The sequence below is a fragment of the Rissa tridactyla genome, chromosome 5 (assembly GCF_028500815.1).
Source record: "Rissa tridactyla isolate bRisTri1 chromosome 5, bRisTri1.patW.cur.20221130, whole genome shotgun sequence".
In the NCBI taxonomy this organism is placed as follows: Eukaryota; Metazoa; Chordata; class Aves; order Charadriiformes; family Laridae; genus Rissa; species Rissa tridactyla.
Genome location: NC_071470.1, coordinates 47,676,688 through 47,700,390, shown reverse-complemented (window position 1 = coordinate 47,700,390; position 23,703 = coordinate 47,676,688). Strand labels below are relative to the sequence as shown.

The 23,703-nt window shown below is 40.3% G+C and overlaps 1 protein-coding gene across 3 annotated transcripts in view; it reads left to right on the top strand.

The window, feature by feature from the left end:
* The first annotated feature begins 8,296 nt into the window (after window positions 1-8,296).
* Window positions 8,297-23,703, top strand: part of LOC128910008 (uncharacterized) — a 68,724-nt gene continuing 53,317 nt past the window's right edge. For all 3 annotated transcript variants that reach the window (XM_054202716.1, XM_054202715.1, XM_054202717.1), the window contains exons 1-8: window positions 8,297-8,484; window positions 8,819-8,919; window positions 9,299-9,368; window positions 10,262-10,392; window positions 12,093-12,181; window positions 15,225-15,324; window positions 17,539-17,582; window positions 18,775-18,852. In XM_054202716.1, the coding sequence (XP_054058691.1) occupies window positions 8,319-8,484; window positions 8,819-8,919; window positions 9,299-9,368; window positions 10,262-10,392; window positions 12,093-12,181; window positions 15,225-15,324; window positions 17,539-17,582; window positions 18,775-18,852 (779 nt within the window). In that variant the 5' untranslated portion in view covers window positions 8,297-8,318. The remainder of the gene's footprint in view (window positions 8,485-8,818; window positions 8,920-9,298; window positions 9,369-10,261; window positions 10,393-12,092; window positions 12,182-15,224; window positions 15,325-17,538; window positions 17,583-18,774; window positions 18,853-23,703) is intronic.

Here is a 23,703-nt window from a genome sequence, read left to right as displayed (position 1 = left end):
CGGCAGCAGTTTAAGGGAGCAGGCTGAAGCTGGGGGCGGGCACTGGGAGGTGGCGGGAAGAGGTGGGGTAAGGGTTTGAGGTGGATTCCCAGAATTTGGACACATCTCGTACTCCTCCCATTTTCAGAACCTGCTTCCCACTTACCCGCTTGATCTCTGCTCCAGCTGAGAGGTCTCAGGAGAGATGGGAAGGTGAGACAAGGCATAGAGATGCTACTTCTAGTAACATGAACATTCAGGAAACTCACACATCGTTTTGGGATGGGGGCTGGCAAAAGTTTCACTCAAACAGCACCAGGAAAAGCCATAGTAGCTATCTGAATTATGTGGAACAACTACCAATAGCCTAACAATAAACCCTGTTTTGCGGTTATGTATCACTTTCCCACCACAGAATGCTTTGCATAAAGGATCAACCTCATTCTCCCTCTTCTGCACACGACAAAACTGAGGCAGGGAAAGGTATGAAGTCACAGCTGGAAAAGAAGCCTGTGGTATTTCTCACAGGCAATGGAAGCATAAATCTTCCCCAGCCTTCAATTCAAGGAGTCCATTTGAACGACTTTGATCAAAGCTTCCTTGCTGGGGATCTAAGGTTGTCCGTATCTGCCTTATTCAATACACCTACAAGACTGGCGACAGGCTCCCTCTTCTGCTATGGGCTTTATCCCAGCCAAATTATTTTATGTATGTGCTTCTGCATACTATCTCTATAAATAGCGTTAATAGCATTCTACTCGTGCCCTGCACCTGATCTTTATGCTGTGGCTTCTCCAGAGAAAGCCTGCTTTTGTGTTTGTATGACAACCCATGTGATGGGACAATGCTGAATGAGGCTTTTGACATCAATACATTTGACCAAATGATGAACAGAATGGTGGGACTGGGGCTCACTGCTAGATCTGTTGGGGTCGGCTTTGTGATTTCAGGCAAGTGACTTCCCCTCTGTACAGCATGTTTCAGCTTTGCTTAATAGGCATTTAAAATCCATGGACAAAAGCACTCTGTAGAAGCTAGATGTTATAGTATTACAAAATTAGATATGATTATGCCCGGAAATATGGAGAGTTCCTGACCTATATAACCTCTTTTCATCTGGTTACATCTGGTCAACCAGAAGGTTCCCGTCATGTTCAAGGATCCAGCGAAATACTGCCAGAAGGAAATCTGAGCATTTATGATGCTAAAAATCAATTTTATGGGACGCTTATGTGAACCACTGTTCATGAGAGAGTCAGCTTTTCAGTAACTGTACTGACGACCAGTGAGTTAGCTGCCACGCTGCCAAAAGTCCTTTCCAAAGAATGACCGATGCCAGACGTTTACCCTTCCAATTTTGGCATTAATTACCTTCAGGAGTCATGTGCTGAACATGACTCTGTTGTCCTTACTGACACAAATAGGACATGGCTCCACTTTTTACATGGTTAGTTCTGTTTCCTAAAGGGTGAAAATAAAGTAAATAAAACTGGGTTAAAGTCTACCTCCTCTTGCGTTTTCTATTGTTGCTTCATTAGCACTGTTAACACGGGCTCAGGAAAGTACCAGTGAATCTCCTTGCCATTGCTGCTCACACATTGCCATGACACGGGGTCCAGAGGATCCTGGAGGTACAATTTCAGTGGCTACACACCGCCAGGATTCCCTTTGATACGATTATATAGTGTGAGTAGGTTCCCGGTATGAGCTTTGTGAAATAACTGGCCCGGCTTCAACCACAGGTGTACACTCAAGAGTGCAGATGGGCACGTAACGTTCATGGCATGACAGGTGAACCATCTAACACAACCCAGGTATCCCTCATCCTTTGACAGAGTAAAGAACAACCCTCCCCTTTTATCACTAATAGCAGTACATAGAGGTTTGAAACTCTTTCATAGTTAACAGCGATAGCACAAAATTATTACTATATAAATTTACATTCATGAAGGAATCGACATTAAACATTGCTTTGATGATTACCAAATATCTGTACACTGCATTTAAGAGAGTTGCCTAGTTGTATTTCTGGTTGCAACCTCTTGTACTCCTTAGCAGAAAATGTAAGTATTTAAAAGTCACTTTTTTGGGGGGTTGCTTTACTGATTACACTGTCATGATTTAGCCTTGAATAATTAATCCTTTCATATCTTTGCTTCCTTCTCTTTTCTTCTGTGGTTTCACCTTGTATGACTTAAAAAATCCTTATTCCTGCTTTTCATTAATTTGGAAACAACTTGTATTCTCAGTAGCGTGGCCATGCAGTACTTTTCCTCCCTTGCATACCAGTTTGTCTTGTTTGGTCCTGGCTGCAAAACAGCTGACCCATTTACCAGACAAATGTGCTAGAGACCTAGTTGTACCCTGAGATGTGCCCAACATAAACTGACTCTGTTGATTTTCTGGCCAGTTTTTTCTTTCCAGTAAGTCTGTTTGCTGATTTGGTAACAAATGAGGAACAATCCGTGTAGCACAGGCAGAAGGAAGTGTTCTTAAAGTCGGTTTACTTTTTTCTTGCAGTTTATTTTTGAGTAGATAGTAAAGGTGAATCGTTATTTGTTTAAAAGAGCCTGCTTGAACTCAATTTTTGTTAGTATTTTTGTCAAACAGCCACTGGGAGACTATCCAACACCTTCCCATCATTCATAGTAAATCTTCCCTCAGAAATACAAATCAGAAGAAATATGCTTGTGTTTGTAAATTAGTTCCTGAATATCAGAGTATTCTTACGGCTGTCTTGGAAAAACAATTGTTTTTTAAACTTATGGCTCACAAGCCTTAAGAATCTAACTTGAACAATCAGTCTAGAACATTTCAGAAGTGCTTTAGTAATCCATTTTAAGATATCCAGTGGGGTTTTATTTTTGTTTTAACTGAAAGTGTTCAGTGGATTTGACTTGAACTTGCTTTTTTTTCTGGATGTTCCAGAAGTTAATTTCCTTTTGCAAAAATAAATACCAAAAATATTTTTAAAATTGCCTACTTTGCTTTGCAATCCATCACCAATATGTATTACCCTGCTTGTACTACCAATAAACTATACAGATTAGTGGGCAAAATCCCCTTTCCTAGGTCAATCAAGGAGCGAGTGATAATTAGGATGAGAAATAGAGATGACTAAATAGCTGACTAGTAATTGAGGTTATGCTGCTGGTGTGCTACAAACCCAACTGCAGAAAAGTGAAAATGAAAAAAAAACAGTTTTGTAACTCATCTTTCTCTTTCAATATTCAAAACTTGGGCAAAAGGTAAACAACAACATTTTTGCCAACCCGATAGTCCAATCTGTGCAACAGACTTCTTCCTCACCCTTCCTGAAACGAAATGCCTGGAGCATTTGTGAGTCAGCAAAAATCAGCTCAGTTGCCCCGCACGGGAGAGGCTTTAATTTCTTTTCACTTATGACACCAGTACAGATGTTCACTTTGCTTCAGTTCAAATACAGGCTGGAAACAGTTGTTTCTTTGAAAATGGAGTGAGGAAAATAAAGAAATGTATGTATTTCATATCAGACAGATCTTTCCATTTTGGAAAGAATTCATGGGATATTTTGCTGCATGCACACTGTGAATACAGAAGAGAGACTTTCACTCGCCTTAGAGTGTATTCTTAAATAATATTATATTATATTGTATTATATTATATTATTATATTGTATTATATTATATTACTATATTTTCTTAAATCTAAGCATAGAAATTACACTGATGCATGGCCGCTAAAAATCATCTGGTTTTAAAGATTTTATTTAAACCTCATTCAAATCTTAAAGAATTCAGAGAGAACATATCTCTAAAAACAACAAAAATGTGATATAAAGGAACAAAATCAAGGTAGTTCAGAAGATTACGCATTTTGTTTCTTTGTCATAGCTGAGGTTTTTCTGAGTCGCAGAGCACAGGATCTTATACTTCAACATGCTAAAAATCTACCAAACATACTACAAACCCCAAGCCCACGAGTTGGGATCAGTTAAACGTCATTATTGAGCTTTGAGTTGTTTGTGCCTTATACGGGGGCATTAGATGCAACATGGCAAATTCTCTCCCTTTACTGATTTACAGAGATAATTTTCAACTGTTGATTCACTTAGAAATGGCTGGTTTTCAGACGGTCTGCAAAAGAGAGATTGCAGTGTATGCTTTACCTTCAGGGCAAGAGCAGTGAACTCCATCTGTTAAACAAATAGATGCACTAATTTGTGGGAATGAGATAAGTAATAAATTCAAATATTTGCTGAATATTTTGTAATTAGTTGAGAGGACAGAGCCTCAATAAACTAAACAGAGCCTACTCAATAAACTAAAATATTCATTGGTATCTGCTGATACAATAGGTGTGTACAGGAACTTATTTACAGTGACATTAAAGGAAATGCAGAAAAAACATAAAGTATTTCAAAATAAAACCCTGGTCTGTGAAATACTTTGCTTGTACTTTTTTAAGTGATCAGAGGAAGCCTGACTGTCAGGAAAATCTGAGAAAAATAATGGAAAGTGTATTTGCTTTGGAAAAAAAATGTACTCCGCATTGTCCTCCCTGACTTCCAGGATTAGTTCTGAACACTACTAATTCAGGATGAGGGTAGCAGATGAATTTCACATTTCCGTGACACATCATCTGTGCTCCATGCTAGTGCACAAATCTGTTTACAGGGTGGGAAGCACAGGCCTACAATTGAAACATTAACAGCACTAGCCTAATAAAAGTAAATCTAAGTACTTAGGGTTACTGAAGGAAACTGAATCTCAGATTGACCTATGTTTGAACCATGACCAAGAAAAAAATTGTATTAATTATTTTTTTACTCTGTAACCTTTTTCTTTCTCCAGCATAAAAATTAAAGCCAGAAGATATTTACCCTTTCCTTCTCAAAATTTATGATAGGAATTAAAAATCTGGCTTACTTTTAAGAGCCAGTGGATGCAGATTCCTACCATGTGACAGAGTTATGGTGTTTATTATTGTTGACCCTTATCCCCTATATAGGCCACAAACACAGTCAAGTTTTTAACTAGCACCTCCATGTATGAATTTCACACAGGCTCGTTACTGACTGTAGTTTCTTCTGGGCTTCACCGACAAACAGACAGTGCCATCTGATGTCCTCAAAGAGCAATACACTGTTTCTAAAATCTGTTAAATCACATAAAGGCCAAAATCTCAAAATTACAACTTGACCACCACAGAACATTCCTTCACAAGCCTCTCTGGAAAAGAGCCTCTAAATAATTTGCCTCCGTTTTCATCAAAACAATCCTAACCTTGTGTATGAAATGATGGGCTCTGAACTAATCATTACTGCAGCACTGGCTTAGTATCTTACACGTGCTGTATATTAATTCTCTCACACACATGTAAACATAACGTATGCGAATTTGCTAAAATTGTATTCATGCTGCATAAGGGCTTTACAATCATTTCTGACAAAGCAAAATCCAGCCCACTGCAGAACCATGAGCAGATGCTGTCAAAATCCATGTGACAAAAATATTTGAAAGAAGCTGAAAGAATAAAGCACCTTCTAGCTTCCAAGACTGTTCCACCAATGTAGACACGTGCATGTGAATATTAGTATCTTCATATGGATAAAATGCATTTGTTCATCTGGGGTGAAATGCATATATTTGCATAGCGCAGATGGCCCAGGGGATGCTGGCAGGAGTAGATGACACTTTTGCATGCGAGGCGGGTGCGGACGGTGGTGAAACACAGCCATCTACCGGCCTCTCGTTCGCTTTGTTTGAGCAGCCTTGTCTTCTCACCTCCAGAAATTCACTTTTGCAGCATGAAATCTTGGCCTGACACATTTCAGCAGGAGTTTTACTTACATTAATGGGTTATAAATGATTATGTTTGTTAGTGATTGGCATTTATTTTGGATATGCTTAAGCACAGAAGTGAGTGAGGACTACAGGACATTGATTATGGAGTCACAGCCAAGGTAAGTTGCATTTGAATTTCAGCACAGGATTTGAGCCCATCGCAAGACTTGTCGATGTTTCCTGCTACGTTACGGGATGTTGGAATCTTACTGTAATGTATTCCATACTGAAACGCACATGGAAGACACTTTAAAATTTAGCTACAGAAAGCGTTTGTCTTTATGCCTATACCAATAGCTGTGTAATTTGCACCAGGCAGTGCTCTTTCTAGTTCTTGCTTCAAAGTTTACTTTAAGGAGCTACAATAAATACACATTGCTATAGTTAGGACAAAGCTATCTGGAGTCAGCTGTGTATACGTTACGCATTTTTTTTTTCCCCCACTGTGATTATTTGGATGTTTACTAGTTTATAGGGACCGAAAACCCGCAAGCTTTCAACATAATTAAATAACTTAACAATCAAGGTTAGGTCCTCTCTATGTGTAGGGAACCAACTTTTCTTTCTCTGTGACCTCCTTGGTTCTGCCTGTTTAATAACTTAGTACAGTAATTGCTTATAATTTCTTAGGCACTTGGAAGGTTAGAAGATGGTGCTTTATGGCCTTTTTGGAATTGGAAAACGTTGCACCTCCCTATGTAAAGAACCAAATTCTAAGATCACGGCATGACTATTTTCTATCTTCTCTCAACTATATCATTTCTAACTGCAATCAGAAATCAGTCTAATTGGACACTTTATTAACAATTTTCAAAAGTACTTTTTAAAATATTTTCAACATGGCTACTTTTTACATCAGTAAAACCACCTCTCATCATCATATACTTAGCATCGTCAGTATCACACATAATGTTGTATTTTTTCAGCGTTCCTGCAAAGACCCCAAATTTTATAAATGTTTCACTTGCAAGAGATTATTCAAAACCACCTAGAATCAAAGCATATGTGTAAAGGCAGATCTAGCTGTTATTGCATCAGGTCAGCATGCAGTTCTCTGATTCAGTCACAGTCCTTGTCACATCAGATGAATGATGTGGACTTTCTCTAGCTGAGGAGTCACCTCCGAAGTCACCACCTGAAGCACCTCTACACGATCAGCCCTCTGTGGAGACATTCAGTGACAGCCCTCTGGTTCAGACCTCAGGGCTGGGAAATCATTCCTCTGTGCATACCAGGGAATTTGCTGGTTTGGTGACATTCATCTTATGTCCACTGACATTCACTCTGGGACCTGAGAAACCCTTCCTGTCAAAACTGAGACACCTAGTCCCACAAAAAGACTTATTTTTTAATAAACACATTTTTTATTTAAGGAAGGAGGAAAAGCTTTCTTATAAATTTCATAACCAGACTATCTGACATGCGGAAAAGGACCTCGGGGTGTTGGTTGACAGCCGGCTGAATATGAGCCAGCAGTGTGCCCAGGTGGCCAAGGTGGTCAGTAGCATCCTGGCTTGTATCCGAAGTGGTATGGCCAGCAGGACTAGGGCAGTGATCGTCCCCCTGTACTCTGCACTGGTGAGGCCCCACCTTGAGTACTGTGTCCAGTTTTGGGCCCCTCACCACAAAAAAGACATTAAGGTGCTGGAGTGGGTCCTGAGAAGGGCAACGAAGCTGATAAGGGATCTGGAGAACAAGTCTTATGAGGAATAGCTGAGGGAGCTGGCATTGTTTAGCCTGAAGAAAAGTTGGCTGAGGGGAGACCATACTGCTCTCTACAGCTGCCTGACAGGAGGGTGTAGAGAGGTGGGGGCCGGTCTCTTCTCCCAAGTAACAGGCGATAGGACAAGAGGAAACAGCCTCAAGTTGTGCTAGGGGTGGTTTACACTGGATATTAGGAAAAAATTCTTCACAGAAAGTTACCAAGCACTGGAACAGGTTGCCCAGGGAAGTGGTTGAGTCACCATCCCTGGGGGTATTCAAAAGACGTATGGTGCTTAGGGACATGGTTTAGTGGTGGAGTTGGCAGTGTTAGGTAGATGGTTGGACCTGATGATCTTAAAAGTCTTTTCTAACCTAAACGATTCTATGATTTCGACACTACCGAAAACCTTAACGGGGTCTCAAGGTTTCAGGTTAACCCCCGACCCCACGCCTGGTGTTTCAGTCCGTGCCCTTGCCACCCCTGCAGCACCGCAGGGGTGCGGCGGCACCTGGCACCGACCCCTGCCCGGCGTGGGCCAGAACCAAACCAGACGCCCCGCTCAGGCCCGTTCCGGCGCGCAGCCACCACAGCCCTTCAGCCGCCTTCAATGTTGAAAGGAGCGCGCCAGCCGGGCCTCCCGGAGCTCCTGCCATGTCTCCCAGCGAACCCGGGGTTCATACACTCCGCTTCCGCAGGCGCCCAGCAAGCTGTTCGGCCGCTGTCGCGGGGCGGGCCAGGGCGGGCCGCGGGGCGGGCGCGGGCCGGGGCCTCAGCTGGGGGCGTCGCCCAGGAGCCCGCCTGCCGCCACCATGAGCTGCGCCGCGCTGCTGGGGCTCCGGGGACCGCGGCTGCTGGGGGCCGCCGCCTGCCCGCCCCGCTGGAGCAGGCGGCTCAGTGCCGGCTGCGAGCCGCCGGCGGGTGCCGCGGTGCGCATCGGCTGCGCCTCGGGCTTCTGGGGGGACACGGCGGCCGCAGGTAGGCGGCGGCGACTGCCCGCGGGGAGGCTTGGCCGGGCGGCGGGAGTGGTCGCTGGGGCACCGAGGGCTGGCGAGGCCGCCGGGCGGGGGGGCGTCCGGGCGGCGGCTGCAGCGCCGCAAACAGCCCCGTTGCGTAAGCGGCCGGGCCGGGGCTGCTGCCGCCGCACGCCCGGGCGCGGCGGGGCGGGCCGCCCGCAAGGCCGTCAGCGAGGGCAGGGGCGGGACGGCCCGGCGGGCCTCAGCCCGGCACCGCGGGGCGGGACAGGACGGGCCGGGCCGGGGCGGGCGCGGACGGCGCGGTGCTAACGGCGGGTTCTCCCCTGCCCCGCCAGTGCCGCAGCTGCTGTACGGAGGGAAGCTGGATTTCCTCGTCTTCGATTATCTCTCCGAGATCACCATGTCGCTGCTGACGGCCGCCAAAGCCCGGTCTCCCGTGAGTAGCCGCTGCCCGGCCCCGGCGCGGCCGGTTTGGCTGAGGCGAGGGGGCCCGGCTGGGTGGGGTGCAGCCCCGCCGGGAGGCGGGTGGGCTCCGGTCCCTCCCCGGCTCTCGTCGGGCACAAATCACCCTCCCAGTCTGTTTTAAGACATGTCAGGTTATGGGGACACGTTTGCTTTTGTACACTTCTTACTTGCATGTATTTATTTATTTTCACATACTCAGTTTCATCTTACAAAAGCGTTCACATCCTTTTCTGTGTCCAGACATTTTGGGAGCTGGTTGTTCTTCCCTGTTTTTTCCTTTCCCTTAACCAAGAAAAGGGATTGGGTTCACTTGACTGTAACAAACAGCTTACAGCTTTTCATTTTTTCAGGTTTTAGGTTACACTCCAGATTTTGTTTCCACTGCCATGGCTCCTTATATAAAAGATATTCACAGGAAAGGTATGCCGCTCTTTGTGTGAGTTTGCATCTTAATTAAGTTCACTTATCTAAGTTTTGTATGGCTTTTGTTGCTATAAACATCTGGTTTTTACCCAAGCATTTTGCTGTCCTCTAGCAATAATATTTTAAACATCAGCAAAAATCACATTGTAATAGATGCAAAGTGCAGGTCTGGTGACATTTAGATTGGGTAACTTGAAATGTTTGCTATAATTACAAATATATACATAGATATCCATGTATATCTTACTGTAGCTTTAATTTGTGAATGGAAGCTTGCTTTACAGACCTTTATTGAAACGTGAGATATAGACGGTTTCAATGCAATCTAAAAGTTTTTGAACATTCCCATATAGTTCTAGAGTATCACTTACTTTCTGATCACTTACTTTTTTTCCTGTTTACATTAGTACAGTGTCACAGTTTTCTGAGCTTGAGAGGAGAAGGGGAATTACTTCTAAGTACCCAATACCTTGTTAACACCGTCTGGAATTTATAGACATAGGTGCATGTTTCTGCTAAAATGCAGTTGTTTGGAGAGCATGGATGCTTGAATGACTGGTGTCAAATACTATTTCTGTAGGAGTTGTTTTAATACTGTCTGCCTGCCTCTTCATGTATGTCTTTTTGGTCACTTTTCTCTTTCCATGCATAAAGGAAAGATAAAAAGTTTCTATAACAATTACTTTTCTGTAAATGATTTTGCATTGGCTTATTCTGATCCTTTCACAGATTAAATGGGGTTCATATTTTAATGTGTTTTTAGTAGTTTACTTGATAGGATGTCTGACACCTTGCAAAGATGATACCTTGCTTGCATTTCAGCATGCTTTAAGTTTTTAAAATACAAGTGTCTGTTGACACTGCTGAACTTAATTTGTCTTTTTGTTTAGGTGTCCGTGTCATCAGCAATGCTGGTGGAATTAATCCACTTGCTTGTGCAGCTGCCCTTCAGGAGGTGGCAAAGAAAGCAGATGTTGATTTGAAAATAGCTGTTGTTGCTGGGGATGACCTAATGAGTGAGGTATTTTATTTTGTCTTAAGGTTTAGTAACATTGTGGAAATTTAGTCCTATATAGCATGAAGGTGGCATTTACTGTCATATAGGAACTTACTTTGTGTATCTTTATGCACTAGCCTGCTACCGTTAAAAGCACCAAAGAAGTGCTTCATTTTCTTCATTCTTTTTATGCATAAAAACAATTCTTGGCACATCTTTGTTTGGTGTGTGATGGGGGTGAATTTTATAAGACTGTGGATCCGCTGTTTATCTTTTTGAAGCAAACTGTGAATCTGATATAAGGTATGCTTGCTTGTCAGGACAAGCCAGGATGTGCTGTTACTTATTTTTTCTGTCTAAATTAAATAATCTTGAATGTTAAATCTCTTAAATTTAAACGTGGTGTAGTTACCATGTGTTCAAATGTTCATCCCTTCTATCTGTTTTTAGTAGTTTAAAGGCATTTCCTGTTGTTATTTTGTTTACAGGTAGCTGCTGTTCTGTTTTTAAGTGATTAGTTTATAGCCAGTAAGGTAATGTTGAGTGAGAGGATTGAAGTTTTAATGTTTCTGAAAAACCCTTGAAATCCGTAGATTAAATGTATGGCTCTTTTTGATTTAAAGGATGACAGTTTATGTATGACGTCTGGTTGCACAAAAAGCATTGGCCATACCTGAAAAGATACTGTGAAAACAGTTTATACATTGATAGTGGTTAAAGGTGGATAGGTTTGCACAGTGGTTAAATCTCTGCCTGTAACTTGGAAAATTATTTATCTGAATAGGCTCTGTTATTCCTTGCATGTCATTGACTGTGGAAGATGGTCAAGTAAGATTCTTTATTTCCAAATTACATGCAGTGCTTTTACTTCCTTTCAAGAAACTTCTGCTCTACTGAAATTACTTTATCATCAGTGGTCCAGAATTTCATTACTGGTATGACAGTGAAATGGTCGTTATATATTTGAGTTTGGCATGGACGTTTCTGATCTGAAAAGGATTATTTTCTATGCTAGTGTCGGTACGTAACTTGCAGGAGCGAAAAAGAGAAAGCTTTTATTGCCTACAGACAACTTTTGCTGTAGATACCAAACATCATAAGTAAAGCTAGGAAATGTTGTTTGTGGTTTGGAGGATTTCAGTCCTTAACATGGAATACCAAATTAATCAAAGTGGAAGGTTTTTTTCCACACTATAGATCCCCCCCCTGTAACTAGCATTAGACATTGAGTCTATGCCCCTGGATCCACTGGTTTCCCAAGCTGCCTACTGCATGGTCAAAAACACCCGTCCTCTTACCTCTCTGGAAACACAATGTATTGTAAATATTACCTGGAGCTGCAGAATTAGCCTTGATTTCTGGCCACACCACAATTGCTGTTATGGCAGACACATTTCTGTTTGCAGGGTTTGATTTATTCAGTCCTACAGCAATTAAATACCGTTTAAAAGCCTAGAAATATACTAGTTCATTGTAGTGGATCATCTGTGAATGAACTAGCATTCTTCAAAGACTGACTTACTCTTCTGTGTGCTGGAAAACTATGGTTAAAAGTGTGTCTAGGGCTTTTAGCCATTCAACTGATTTGTATTGTTGCTAATTTTAATGATTATACTTTGCTTAGAGTTGCTATGAGGTGGATCTGTTGTCTGATACAAATAAAAGGCTTACACTAGATACTAGAAAATACTCAAAGTTTTGATGTTTTGTTTGTTTTCCAACAGAAAGAGAACCTGAAAGGAGCTGGTATCACTGATTTAGAGAGTGGCAAACAATTTCCAGAGAGCATTCATAGCATGAATGTGTATCTTGGGTGAGTTATTTTAATAAGTTGGTTTTGTTATGGGAAAATAACTTGAACACATTGACTACATGAGCTTGTTTTATTTTGCAAGTAGAACCACCCAGTATGTGAGGTTCACCTTTGCGTTATTCAGGCAACCAGAAAAAAAAGTTTATAACTTGTAAATAAACTTTTAATTTAGAACCTTGCCAGTTGCAACTCCTTAGCATTACATCTTTTGTGAATCCTCAGGTTTTAGTTCAAGCCAAAATAGTTTTAGTTTAATTATAACAATTGCAAAAATCCTTTTTTATGTGCAGAATATGCCGTCACTGCATGGAGCAGTTGTTTAGGATGTTGTCACTAGAGAAGTGCAACTGAGGAATTAGGGTACTGGGACATGCTCTGCGTACTGTAGGAGGTTCTATTAGGCTGTGCTGAGTTATGTGTCAGGCTTTGTACCTTTGAAATTTTGGAAGCTGGGTTTCCAGGACAAATCGCTACTTTGAAAGATCTCCCTTGCCTCCTTTATGATCCTGAAGGCCTCCCATAAATCTCTAAATGCAGGTGTTCTAGCTGCCTGTTTGTGAACAGTTGCATTTTCATTGTCACCATCAGCCTCTTCAGATGAATCAATATCAATCAGGTCTATCAAAGGGGAAGGACTGAGATGCGGGACAATGGTCAGATGTTCCCAAAAGCCAGCATCTCTTCCAGTTGGTGATCCTGTTTTTGCTTTTCTGTCCTCCATGTTATATATATCATCCCGTCCTGAATTTCTGTTCAATGTTGTTCTAAAGTCTGTGCACACAGTCCACCCTCTTTTACATTAAAGTTTATGGGAAAACTGCTTTTATCTCTCTTTTACCATTATCATTGCCCTTTCCAAAAATGCGTCACTGGCAGATAGCAGAAAACGGCTGTACCTAACACAGCATGTATTTTTCTCTGTAAAATAAGAACCTTTTAATAGAAGAGTCTTTTTTTTAATTCATCTTTGGTGTTTTCTGTTGTTGCTGGGTTTTCTGTTTGTTAAACTTTGACTTGCAACATCTGCAGATGTGAATAACTGTAAATGAGATCTACGAAATAACGTTTAAGCTTTGTAATTGTCAGACAGTGTTCATTCCATTTCTGGTGATTCATGATTTATTCATGAATTCAAAAAGCAATGCAAATCAAAACAGAGAGGACAAAAGCAGGCTAGTATGAGGATGAGGCATTTTAAAAATCTGTTACGTAGAATGGGTTAGGTTGGAAGGGACCTCAAAGACCCTCTAATTCCAACCCCTCTGCCACAGGCAGGGACACCTCCCACTACACTAAGTCGCTCAAAGCCCCATTCAGCCTGGTCTTGGAACACTTCCAGGGATGGGGCATCCACGACTTCTCTGTGAAACCTGTTCCAGTGTCTCACCACCCTCATAGTGAAAAATGTCTTCCTGATACCTAATCTAAATCTACTGTCTTCTAGTTTGAAGCCATTACTCCTCATTCTATCACTACATGCTCTTGTACAAAGTACCTTTCCAGCTTTCTTTTATGCCCCTTTCAGATTACCTCTTGTCTCTGCTTCATTAACAGATGCTATAACAGTGGACTCTTGCTCTTTGTTTTCTAATAAAAGCAGTATTTCTTTATGAGCCCCTTAATCTCAGTTGCGTTGAAATGTAAAGCTATTGCCAGCCTCTTAAATTAGTCATTTCATAAGTTACATTTTTCTTTGACAGCATCAGCAGTGGGGGCTTATTTGTAAAGCAGATGATAAATTTATATATGCCTGTAAAACAAGTCAGCATCAGAGTGTGTTGGGTAAAATCTGTAAGTCCTGTAGATAGGTGACTTCTAATTCTCTAAATCTGATGATGTTTACAGTTTGATTCTTGACTCAAGTGTGTAAACTCCATCTGAAAAATTTGCATTGGGATATCAATCCTGAAGTGTTTCTTCTGTCCCTCCTGATTTGGGCCATTAGGAGTTCTGTGGACCGAGTTCATGTGCGTTTTTAACAATAAGAGCCAAGTGGCTTTATTTGCTGCTTTTGAAAGGTAGTTACACAGTTTTTCTGGCAGTATCCTGTATGGATGTATGCAGAAACACCACTTGTGCTTTTTACCTGTGACTGTTACTTAACGCTACAACTAGAGGTGTAAATTGTTTCTGTATGCTGTATATTTGCTTATTGTTGTAGGTAGTATCATTTGGCTCATGTAGCATTGGGAAACAAAAATACATACTTACATTTTATGTTTACATCACTAGGAAAACTTCTGTGTCTTCTAACTTATCTCTTGACAAAAAGAGGGCTAAGTCTATAGAAACTGTAGACAAACACTGCTCTTGGTTTTGTTCTTCAAGATTCGCGGTTTATGTGGTTTGTGTTTTCAAGCTGCCTGTTTCATGAAGACTAGAAGGATCCAACACATAACGCATGTTTAGAAGCCAGGAGTCATGTGCTGTGGTCAAAGCTTGCTTACTAAAGTGTATAAACTCAAGCCGTTCATCTGGGTGAATACTTTCACGCCTGACTAATTTTGACTGGGACAACTCTTAACTGATCAATCTGGAAAATCTGTTGGCTGAGTTTCTTTGGAAAGAATAACTGCACAATGCTGTTCTTCAAGTTAGTTGATATTGCAAGTTCTAAAAACACTTAAGGAAACTGACCTGAAAGGTTTAAAATTGGAAGGCAAAATTACCAAGCGTTCTCTGTGAAGAATATTGGTCTTTATACACTCATCTACCAATGAAATGAGTAATGAATCTCTGAAAAACACTATTTTCTGTTACTGGTAATAGAGGTGACACTCTGTGCACTATATTCAAGACACTTGTCTCGATGCTTGTAGAAACTGTTTCAATTATGTCATTTAGATATCTGAATTTGATAGGGTGTTCTGAGGTTTGCTTTTAAAAATATTGTTGTACATACAAAATGACAATTTGGTTGTTAAAAATGATCTTATTGATTTCCTACAGGATTTTAAAGTGATTTCTATCCTTTGTGTGACAGGGAACTGATTATTTTTTTTTTAATGTAAAAAATGTTACTGTTGTTTTTTGTCATCTTTAGTGCAAGACCAATAAGCAGAGCTCTGGACCTTGGAGCCGATATTGTTGTGACAGGTAGATGCGTTGACAGTGGGATTGTATTAGGACCACTCATTCATTCTGTAAGTACAAGTTAATTCCCATGTGATAATGAACATATGTGAATGAATATTCAGCAGTCATTTTCAGACAATTTTTGTTCCTGATGAAAATATAGATGCCCAATTAAAAATAATGAGCACCTTAATTTTTTTTTTCCTTACATGCCTGGAAAGTTGCTAGCTTTCGTTTCTGCTAAACTTATAGCAGAGTTATTTATGAACATGTGTATCATGAAGTGGAAAGCACTTCGGTGAAGTTAAGGAAGTCTTAGCATGTTTCACCAGTATTTCACTCTTGCTGTCCACACCACCACCCCCCCGCCTTGAAAATTTGGTGTGCAAGGTTAAGAGGTATATTTTTCTTTACCACAAGGTGGCGATCGTAGAGCTCACTTTGGGTTTACGGGGGGGCAGGCACATGAGGTGGTCTAAAACACTGGTCTTTTTCAATGGGTAAGCAGTTTTATTTTAAGTAGTTGAGTTTCAACGCAACATTTCTTAAATTCTTCGAATTTCAACAAACTATACAAGCACGATATGTGGTTTTCTGAAGTATTTTGAATAGTTTGTGCATTTTTGTGAATGACCACACTGTGAAATACAGAAGCTTTCTTTTGGTGCATATTTACAAAAAAATAAAATATGATGGTATATGTTAGTGTCTAGTTACAAATATCCTTTCTAAAACTTCATACTCTTCTGACTTCATGCATGTCAAACATTGCTTGATTAATGACACTGAGAGGAGTGGTGCGGTTGACACACCTGAGGGACAGGATGCCATCCAGAGGGACCTCATGAGGTTCAACAAGGCCAAGTGTGGAGTCCTGCACCTGGGTTGGGGCAACTCCTGGTACCAGTACAGGCTGGGGGATGAAGGGATTGAGAGTAGCCCTGACGAGAAGGACTTGAAGGTACTGGTGCATGAAAAAGCTGGACATGAGCTGACAGTGTGCACTTACAGCCCAGAAGGCCAACCATATCCTGGACTGCATCAAAAGAAGTGTGGCCAGCAGGTCAAGGGAGGTGATTCTGCCCCTCTGCTCTGCTGTGGTGAGACCCCACCTGCAGTACTGTGTCCGGCTCTGGAACCCTTGTCGCCAGAAAAACACAGACCTCTTGGAGCTGGTCCAGAGGAAGACCACAAAAATGATCAGAGGGCTGGAACACCTCTCCTATGAGGACAGGCTGAGAAGGTTGGGGTTATTTAGCTTGGAGAAAGAGAAGGCTCCGGGGAGACCTTATTGTGGCCCTGCAGTACTTAAAGGGGGCCTATAGAAGACAAACTTTAGCGGGGCCTGTTGTGATAGGACAAGGGGTAATGGTTTGAAACTAAAAGAGGCTAGATCTAGACTAGATATAAGGAAGAAATTCTTTACTGTGAGGGTTGTGAAACACTGGCACAGGTTGGCCAGGGAGGTGGTAGATGGCTCATCCACAGAAGCATTCCAGGTCAGGTTGGATGGGGCTCTGAGCAACCTGATCTAGTTGAAGATGTCCGTGATCATTGCAGAGTGGTTGGACTAGATGACCTTTAAAGGTCCCTTCCAACCCAAACTGTTCTATGATTCTAATCTAGAATTAAACTTTCCCATTTATAATTGTCATTATGACTCATTAGTTTATTTCTAGCTGTTTACATTCTTAAAATAGCTGTCAGTGTGTATTATCTATTCCAGAGAAGCCTCCTTATCTAATTTATTGAAAGGTTTTTAGGGAGAGTTCTAAATAAGAAACAATGAATAAATTGCTTGCACTGTGTTGAACTTGGGAAAAATAGTTTCTAGTTAAACGGAAGACATACTTCCAGTTTTTAAGGATGACTGGTAGTACTCCAGGAACTGATGATTTTCAAAGTTGAAAAAACATAGTGGTTCGTTTACATGACATAAAATAGGTGTTAGACTTTTAAACCTCTGTGTTATGCAATTTTTGAATAAGACAAATATTGCACTTCCCTTTTTTTTAAAGAGGGTGTGACTTTGAGAATATGTATTTGTTTGGGTCTATTAATACGAAGAAAAAGGAAATGCAGCAGAGTTTTTTGGTTTTTTTTACTAATTAACTGTATAGCTGCTCAAGTCCATGTACAACACCTACCTCTTCTTTAGATTGCTGCAGTTAAGTAAAAATATATCCAATGCATTGTTACTCAAAGCAGTGAACATACTATATGCAGTTTTCTGTACTGTATGAAACTTTTATATATGTAACATGTTTGTGTTTTTCTTCTAGTTTGGCTGGAATAGGGATGAATTTGACTTGCTAGCTGCAGGAAGGTAAATGATATGAGAAGAAATTGGTAAATTTCTGCTATCCTGACATTATGATATGAAATATAATTTTGTGATTTTGCATATTACTATTGAAGTAATTTATTTGAATATTTTTGTTAGCTTTTGAGTTTTTTTAAGGCACATTTAATATTCTCATTTGGAATTGAATTTATAGACAGTTCATTCTGTAATCAACTTAAAATAACAAAATGAGGAAGGGAGTGAAGGCTTTTATTTAGCAGCTTAACTTTCTCTTCTTGTCCATTTTATGTCTATTTTGTCTCAAGAGATGAAATTTTATGGCCCAGACCAGTGACTCCCAGCTTTTTCTGTTTGGCCGTCACTGTTGATAGTTGAGATGGTAGCAGGTCTTATTCTCAAAGATGCACAGAAGGAGATTCAATGAGAGGTCAGCATACTTGCATGGTTTTGCAGCAGCTCAGTGTCAATGTTCTCATTTGCAAACCTAGTTGTAAATCCTAAAGTTAGGAATCTGATGCAGAAAGCATGGGGTAAAACTCTGTCACCTAATTTAACATTATGTGTTGCCTGACTGTGCTGAAGTCCATAAAAGTGAGTGACTACTTGGGTAACCCAAGTACACCTAGTAGTAATATGCTTGGACCTTCTGTTGCTTGAGAACAAATGTTTAGAGGAACTCCAGCTCCACTGAACTGGGGATGATAAAGAGACAAAGATTTTTTTCCGTAATTCTCTTGAGTGTTAATGGACTATCACAATCAAAGATTTGAAAATCATAATACATGATCATAATACATTCTGTCCTTCACATAGGAAGTGAGATCCTATAGCTCTTGATTTTAAAAATGGGCTTTGCATATTTAGTTACACACAATGCAAACTGCTAAGATACTGAATTTAGATCAGGACTTCTTGAAATGACCAATGAAACTCGTTTTTTGGTGTCAAATAATCTTTCAGGTGTTCACTTTTTTCAGGAAATTAATTTGATTCTTGATGTAAAGGTTACTCCTTTCAACTCTTTTTATATTAATCTTTCAGAATCCCTTGTTATGTTTAACCCGTAGTTTATAAATGTATTAGATACCTATGGAGGAAAAATAACATCTTCTGTTATTTAGCTTTACTTCCATTGTGCTATTATATTTTAAAGCTTGATTTGTGAAGCTTGATTTTTACAGAATATTTAGTTATTTGAATGACGTTTTCCCAGCCTTGCAGGTCATCTCATTGAATGTGGTGCTCAATGTACAGGTGGAATATTCACGGATTGGCATGCAGTACCAGACTGGTAGGTAATTGTGACATCAGCATATATGTTTGTTGTGGACCAAATATAAAGTTTCCTACTATATCTGTGTTGTGAAAACTACTTCTACTTTATTCTTTTGGGGGAGGCAGTATGGGCCTTTAGATATTTTCTCACCTTAATGTTATTCTTCTACAAGGTCTCTTCTCCCTGTTGCAGTTTTCCTTTCTGGTCAACTGGGGACTTTCTTTGTTAACTTAAGAAACAGATGATTTGAAAAAAATTTTAGCCCTTTGGTTGCTTTTTTTTTCCTATTAGATTATTTTTTCTGTTTTCTTTTTTTATCATCTGCTTTTGGGAAAGATTTGTTACTGGTTTTCGTGTATGATTGTAATGGAAAGACAGCATGCATATTTTGGATGCTGTTTCATCAGTCTTTACTTAGATCAGAGTTGCCTTCCCTTCAGTCACAAATGTTATATAATTTGCTTTGGGAGGGATGAATGTATGCCACAGTCCTCTCCTGCTGTATGACCGACCTCCACAAACGTGTTGAGCTGTTAGTCTTTTCAAAAAGTTACCTGTGTATCTTGTGTTCAGACCTACTGAATTAGACTTTCATGTAGGTAGGTCCTTCTGCCTGCTGAGGAAGGACTGATGTAGTCTGCTTTTGCCCAACTTGTTTGTAAGAGCAATTTAAAAGTAGTCAGGGAATACATTTTGCATAAGATGAGTGATTCTGGCTGCAGTTTATTCCTGTTTTCCTTAGGATGAGAGGGAGGATGTGCTGTGTCATGAGAAAGGCAGTGCTTCCTTTACGCGATGGAGGAAAGGGATGAAGAGTTGTGGGAGAGATATAGGAGAGAAGGGCGTCTTTCATGCTGGGTGTTCCTGCTCCCAAGTTGACCCTGTGAAGGAGGCCACTGGGGGCAGTGTGTAGTCCAGGTGGATGAACCAGCAAGACCCTGTGCCCTGCAATCTGAGAGCCATTCTCCTGAGTTAGTTCCTGAGGGCTGCCGTGCTTTTTTGTCCTCCTTGTAGTGACTGTTTCTGATTCAGAGCGTGATCCTGAAAGAGGTATTCTGTTTTTCTGAGTTCCTGAACGCTGATGGCTTACAGGTCAAGGCACATATGGCATTGAAAGAAAGAGTGACAGGCATTTCTTTTCACCTATTAGGCAGCTAGTATCCCTGAACAAACTGCACTCGCTCTTCACTGTTGTCTTCAGTGGGAAATCAAATGAGGATTTATAGTAATGAGACACTCTGTTCATTTTGGAAATTTATAACTGCTAATCTTATTCCTATTCTCATGTATCTCCTGATGGTTTTATTATGCTGTATCATGAAACTTCTTAAAATCTCCTGTAACTGTGACTCCAAAGGACCTTGCTTTATAAAAGAATGAAAGAAAAAAGCAGAATACTGCTTTTCTTATTAAAAAGTTTGGTAGTTCTTTAAGGATTTTTCTGTGCAAAATGTCAGTCTGGCTTAAAATAAAAAGGGAAGTTTGAGTGTATTAAGATAAGAGCTACTGGAGTGGGAGTAGCTAATTTTACAGAGAAGTATTTTACAGACATTGGATATGCATAGCTAATAGTCGTGTATGTGTATGTGTAAAAATCATGTAACTGTGTCTAAAATCGCAGTTGTCTTTTGGCTTAGAGCTAACTCATGCTGACTTAAATTGCTACTAAAGAATGTAGAAGAGTAGCATGCAATACTGCTCTGTTACCTTGTCCCCATCGATCTGCATGCATACTTCTGAACCATGTGTGATTGTATTTGTGCTAATGTAACAGTAATTTATTTACCTTCAAGTTAATCATGGTGCCTTAAAACTAGTGGGTTTGTTTGCAAATTCAGAAAGACTTAGGGATTTAATTAATGAAATTCTTGAAACAAAAGCATGTTACATATCAGCCTGTATGATAAACTCCTAAAACTAGTCAAAACCAAAATAATGTGTGACCTTTAATTTTATATTTGGAGAGGCAGAGTAGAAGACTGACTAAACTTGACTTGTGGTCCAGCACATCCATTTAGGATACCTGAGGAAGGGAAGAGGGGAGGAGATTTCTTGGAGAGCTTTGCTGCCTTCCTGCCCCATCCCCTTCTCCTCCCGATATATAGTTGTTTACTGTATTTAGGCCCAAATGCGTGAAGAGGAAATATTACGGAAGCTTTTGGGCTGCAGAAAAATGCATTTTCCATTTGATAGCTTAGTAGTAACCTGTTGACTCCTTAAGTTAAAGAAACTTGATGGCATGGGGTTTTTGTTATTTAGACAGTCTGAATCCATTTTTGATGCATGCATATAATGCATTACATAATAAAGCACAATAATAATATGATAATTCATAGTTTCTGTTATGACAAAAACACGCAATACTTGCTGCCACCAACATTACTTATATTGCCAGTAGGTGAACAGAGCTCAGAGTGAGCTTGCAGAAGTTATTTGACTATTAATGATTTCTCTCTTATTTAGGAAAAGCTATGTTTTTAGCAGTCTCTTGAAAGTAACTGTGTCTAAGTTAGATCTCAGTACATCATGGTGTCTTTGATAGATAATGTTAAATCCAAACCAGCCCAACAAAGTCAGTAAATGTGGAGACGAAGAAGCCAAGTCAAATCATAGAATCTCTGTGTTTGTCGTTAAAGTGCCATCACGTAGGAATTTCTCACTGCCATGTGTGTGCTCATACAGCCAAGACCACTTACCATTCAGCTCTGCAAACATTTACTGGACCTTTACACTAGAGGTTAAGAAAACCTTTCACACCATTTATGCTGTTCTCTGGTGACTAAACGCTAGAGGGCAACCTCCCTTTTCTTCACATGGGATTGCAGAGGGTCAGTTTGGTTATGATTAGACTCAGGTAATTTTTTTACTGTGTTTGGGTTTTTTTTTTTTTTTTTTTTTTCTCCCCAAGAACAGTAGTCTACGTTGCTCTTCTGTCTTTTGTTGCTGAAAAAGGTGTGAGTGTACTGCTAAGAAGAACTGATGGGTATGAGTTTTTCTAACTTAGAAACTAATAAAAGGAAGAATTTATCAAATTCTAGGCTTATAAGTCTTACCTGTCTATGTGCGTAAGCAAAAATAGTAAGTAAGAACATTTTAAACTAAGTAAAGCCAGGCAAGTCAGAGCTCACATTCCATATCCTGTCTCTACGTATTGAGGCATTGGATTGGACCCACTTCATTCATCCAACATAGTTTTTTAGTTTTGTTTTGTGTTTTTTTTTTTTTTTTAAAAATTCTTGAAAAGTTCAATGCAGACCACTTCTGGGAATTCAGTTCCACTGCAAAAGGGTCCTTTAAGTCTCATTGTTATTAAGTTATTAAGTTCACTGGGGTATACTGTGGCCATTGAATGTTAGCTGTTAAAACCTACGCTATTCCTTCTTCTTCTTTGTTGCGTAAGTTTTTATTGTAAAACAAGTAAAATGCATGTTCCAACTCGTGACTCTCCAAGTTACTTTAGTTGATAGAAGCCAGACGTAGCTGATTTCTCTCTGCTGACCTAAGGCGCTGGGATTTCTTTAATTGTGCTGGGTTTCTTTCCTTAATATATTTGACTTAAAGGCAAGAATCTTGAAGCTGTAAAGTTTTGTCCAGTTTTCATGAAAATGGGTAGGCAGGTAGAGGGGATAGATGGCGTGTACTTTTCCAGTGAGAGGAAGGCTGCTTGACTCGCCTCTTGTATGGATTCTCTGATGTTTGGCAGAGAAAATACAAGAAATCATTAGTTGACAGTTTATAGAAGACTAATGTGCATTCTTAAATGACTGATTTTTAAGTAAATATTATCAAAACAGGCACTTACTCCTTTTCTGTCATTTGTGTAGTAATATATGACAGCAGGTGGTCAGAAGAAGTGATAATACATCACTGCTTCCTGTTTAATGTCCAGTGCAGAGCACTGAATAGAGAATTCATGCAATGTATCAAAATGCACTGTGATGCCAGAACTACATTGGTAATCAACAGCTCTGTATTTAATTTCATTTAACCCCAGACATTGCTATCTCTTACTTTTTTTTTAGTGTCAGTGGGTGATTAGTACATTGTTTTGTTTTGTTTTGAAATGCAGGAGAATAAACTAATGCTGATCAGTAGAGTAATCATTTTGAGGAGGTGATAGACACTGACATTTTGCCCTAAGCCAAGAGTGTGCAATGGTTGAGACTGCATAATCCTCTGGCCTGGGATGACCAAAAGGGTAAGTCAATAGTTGTAGTCTCTTAAGGGCTGGATCCAGATTGCTTAATTTGGGACTTGAACAGAATCCAGCATGCGAGTCCCGGTCAGCAATGTGGAATGCCATTTTCTCTGTAGCACCATCTATTCCAGGCAGCTGAATACAGCTGATTGGCTTGAAATGGTCTAGACATGAAAAATGTACATACAATGTGTACTCTGAAATGCCCTAGTCAAAGGAGATAAGTGATGCAATCAATAAATTTTGCCTAAATTAGAATTGCAGCAAAAGTTAGGAAACATGTTGGTACCTACCCGTAAAGAGATGTGTATACCTTACCCATAAGTTTGTGCTGATCTTGCCTGACTGTTAGCAGTTTTGAATTGGTTGTGAAAACGCTGATAGAAGTGGTAGCAGTTTCTACATTTTGCCTAATAGCGTTGCAGTTAAAATACAGGTCCAGGGAGTTGAGAAACTTGGCTTAGAGCTCTCCTTAGGGTGACATTCATTGGGTCACCTCCCAGGAAATTGCATTAGCTGCAAAGTTAAAAGTTCATGCCACGGTCTCTTTGGACCCTGGTTCACTTCTGTGTCACATGCATTGCTGTGGCGTTTTTGTTTTCTTTCTTGCAGCATCTTCCCCTGCAAGTAAATGTACTACACGGACTTTACCATCTTTGTTGCCAGTA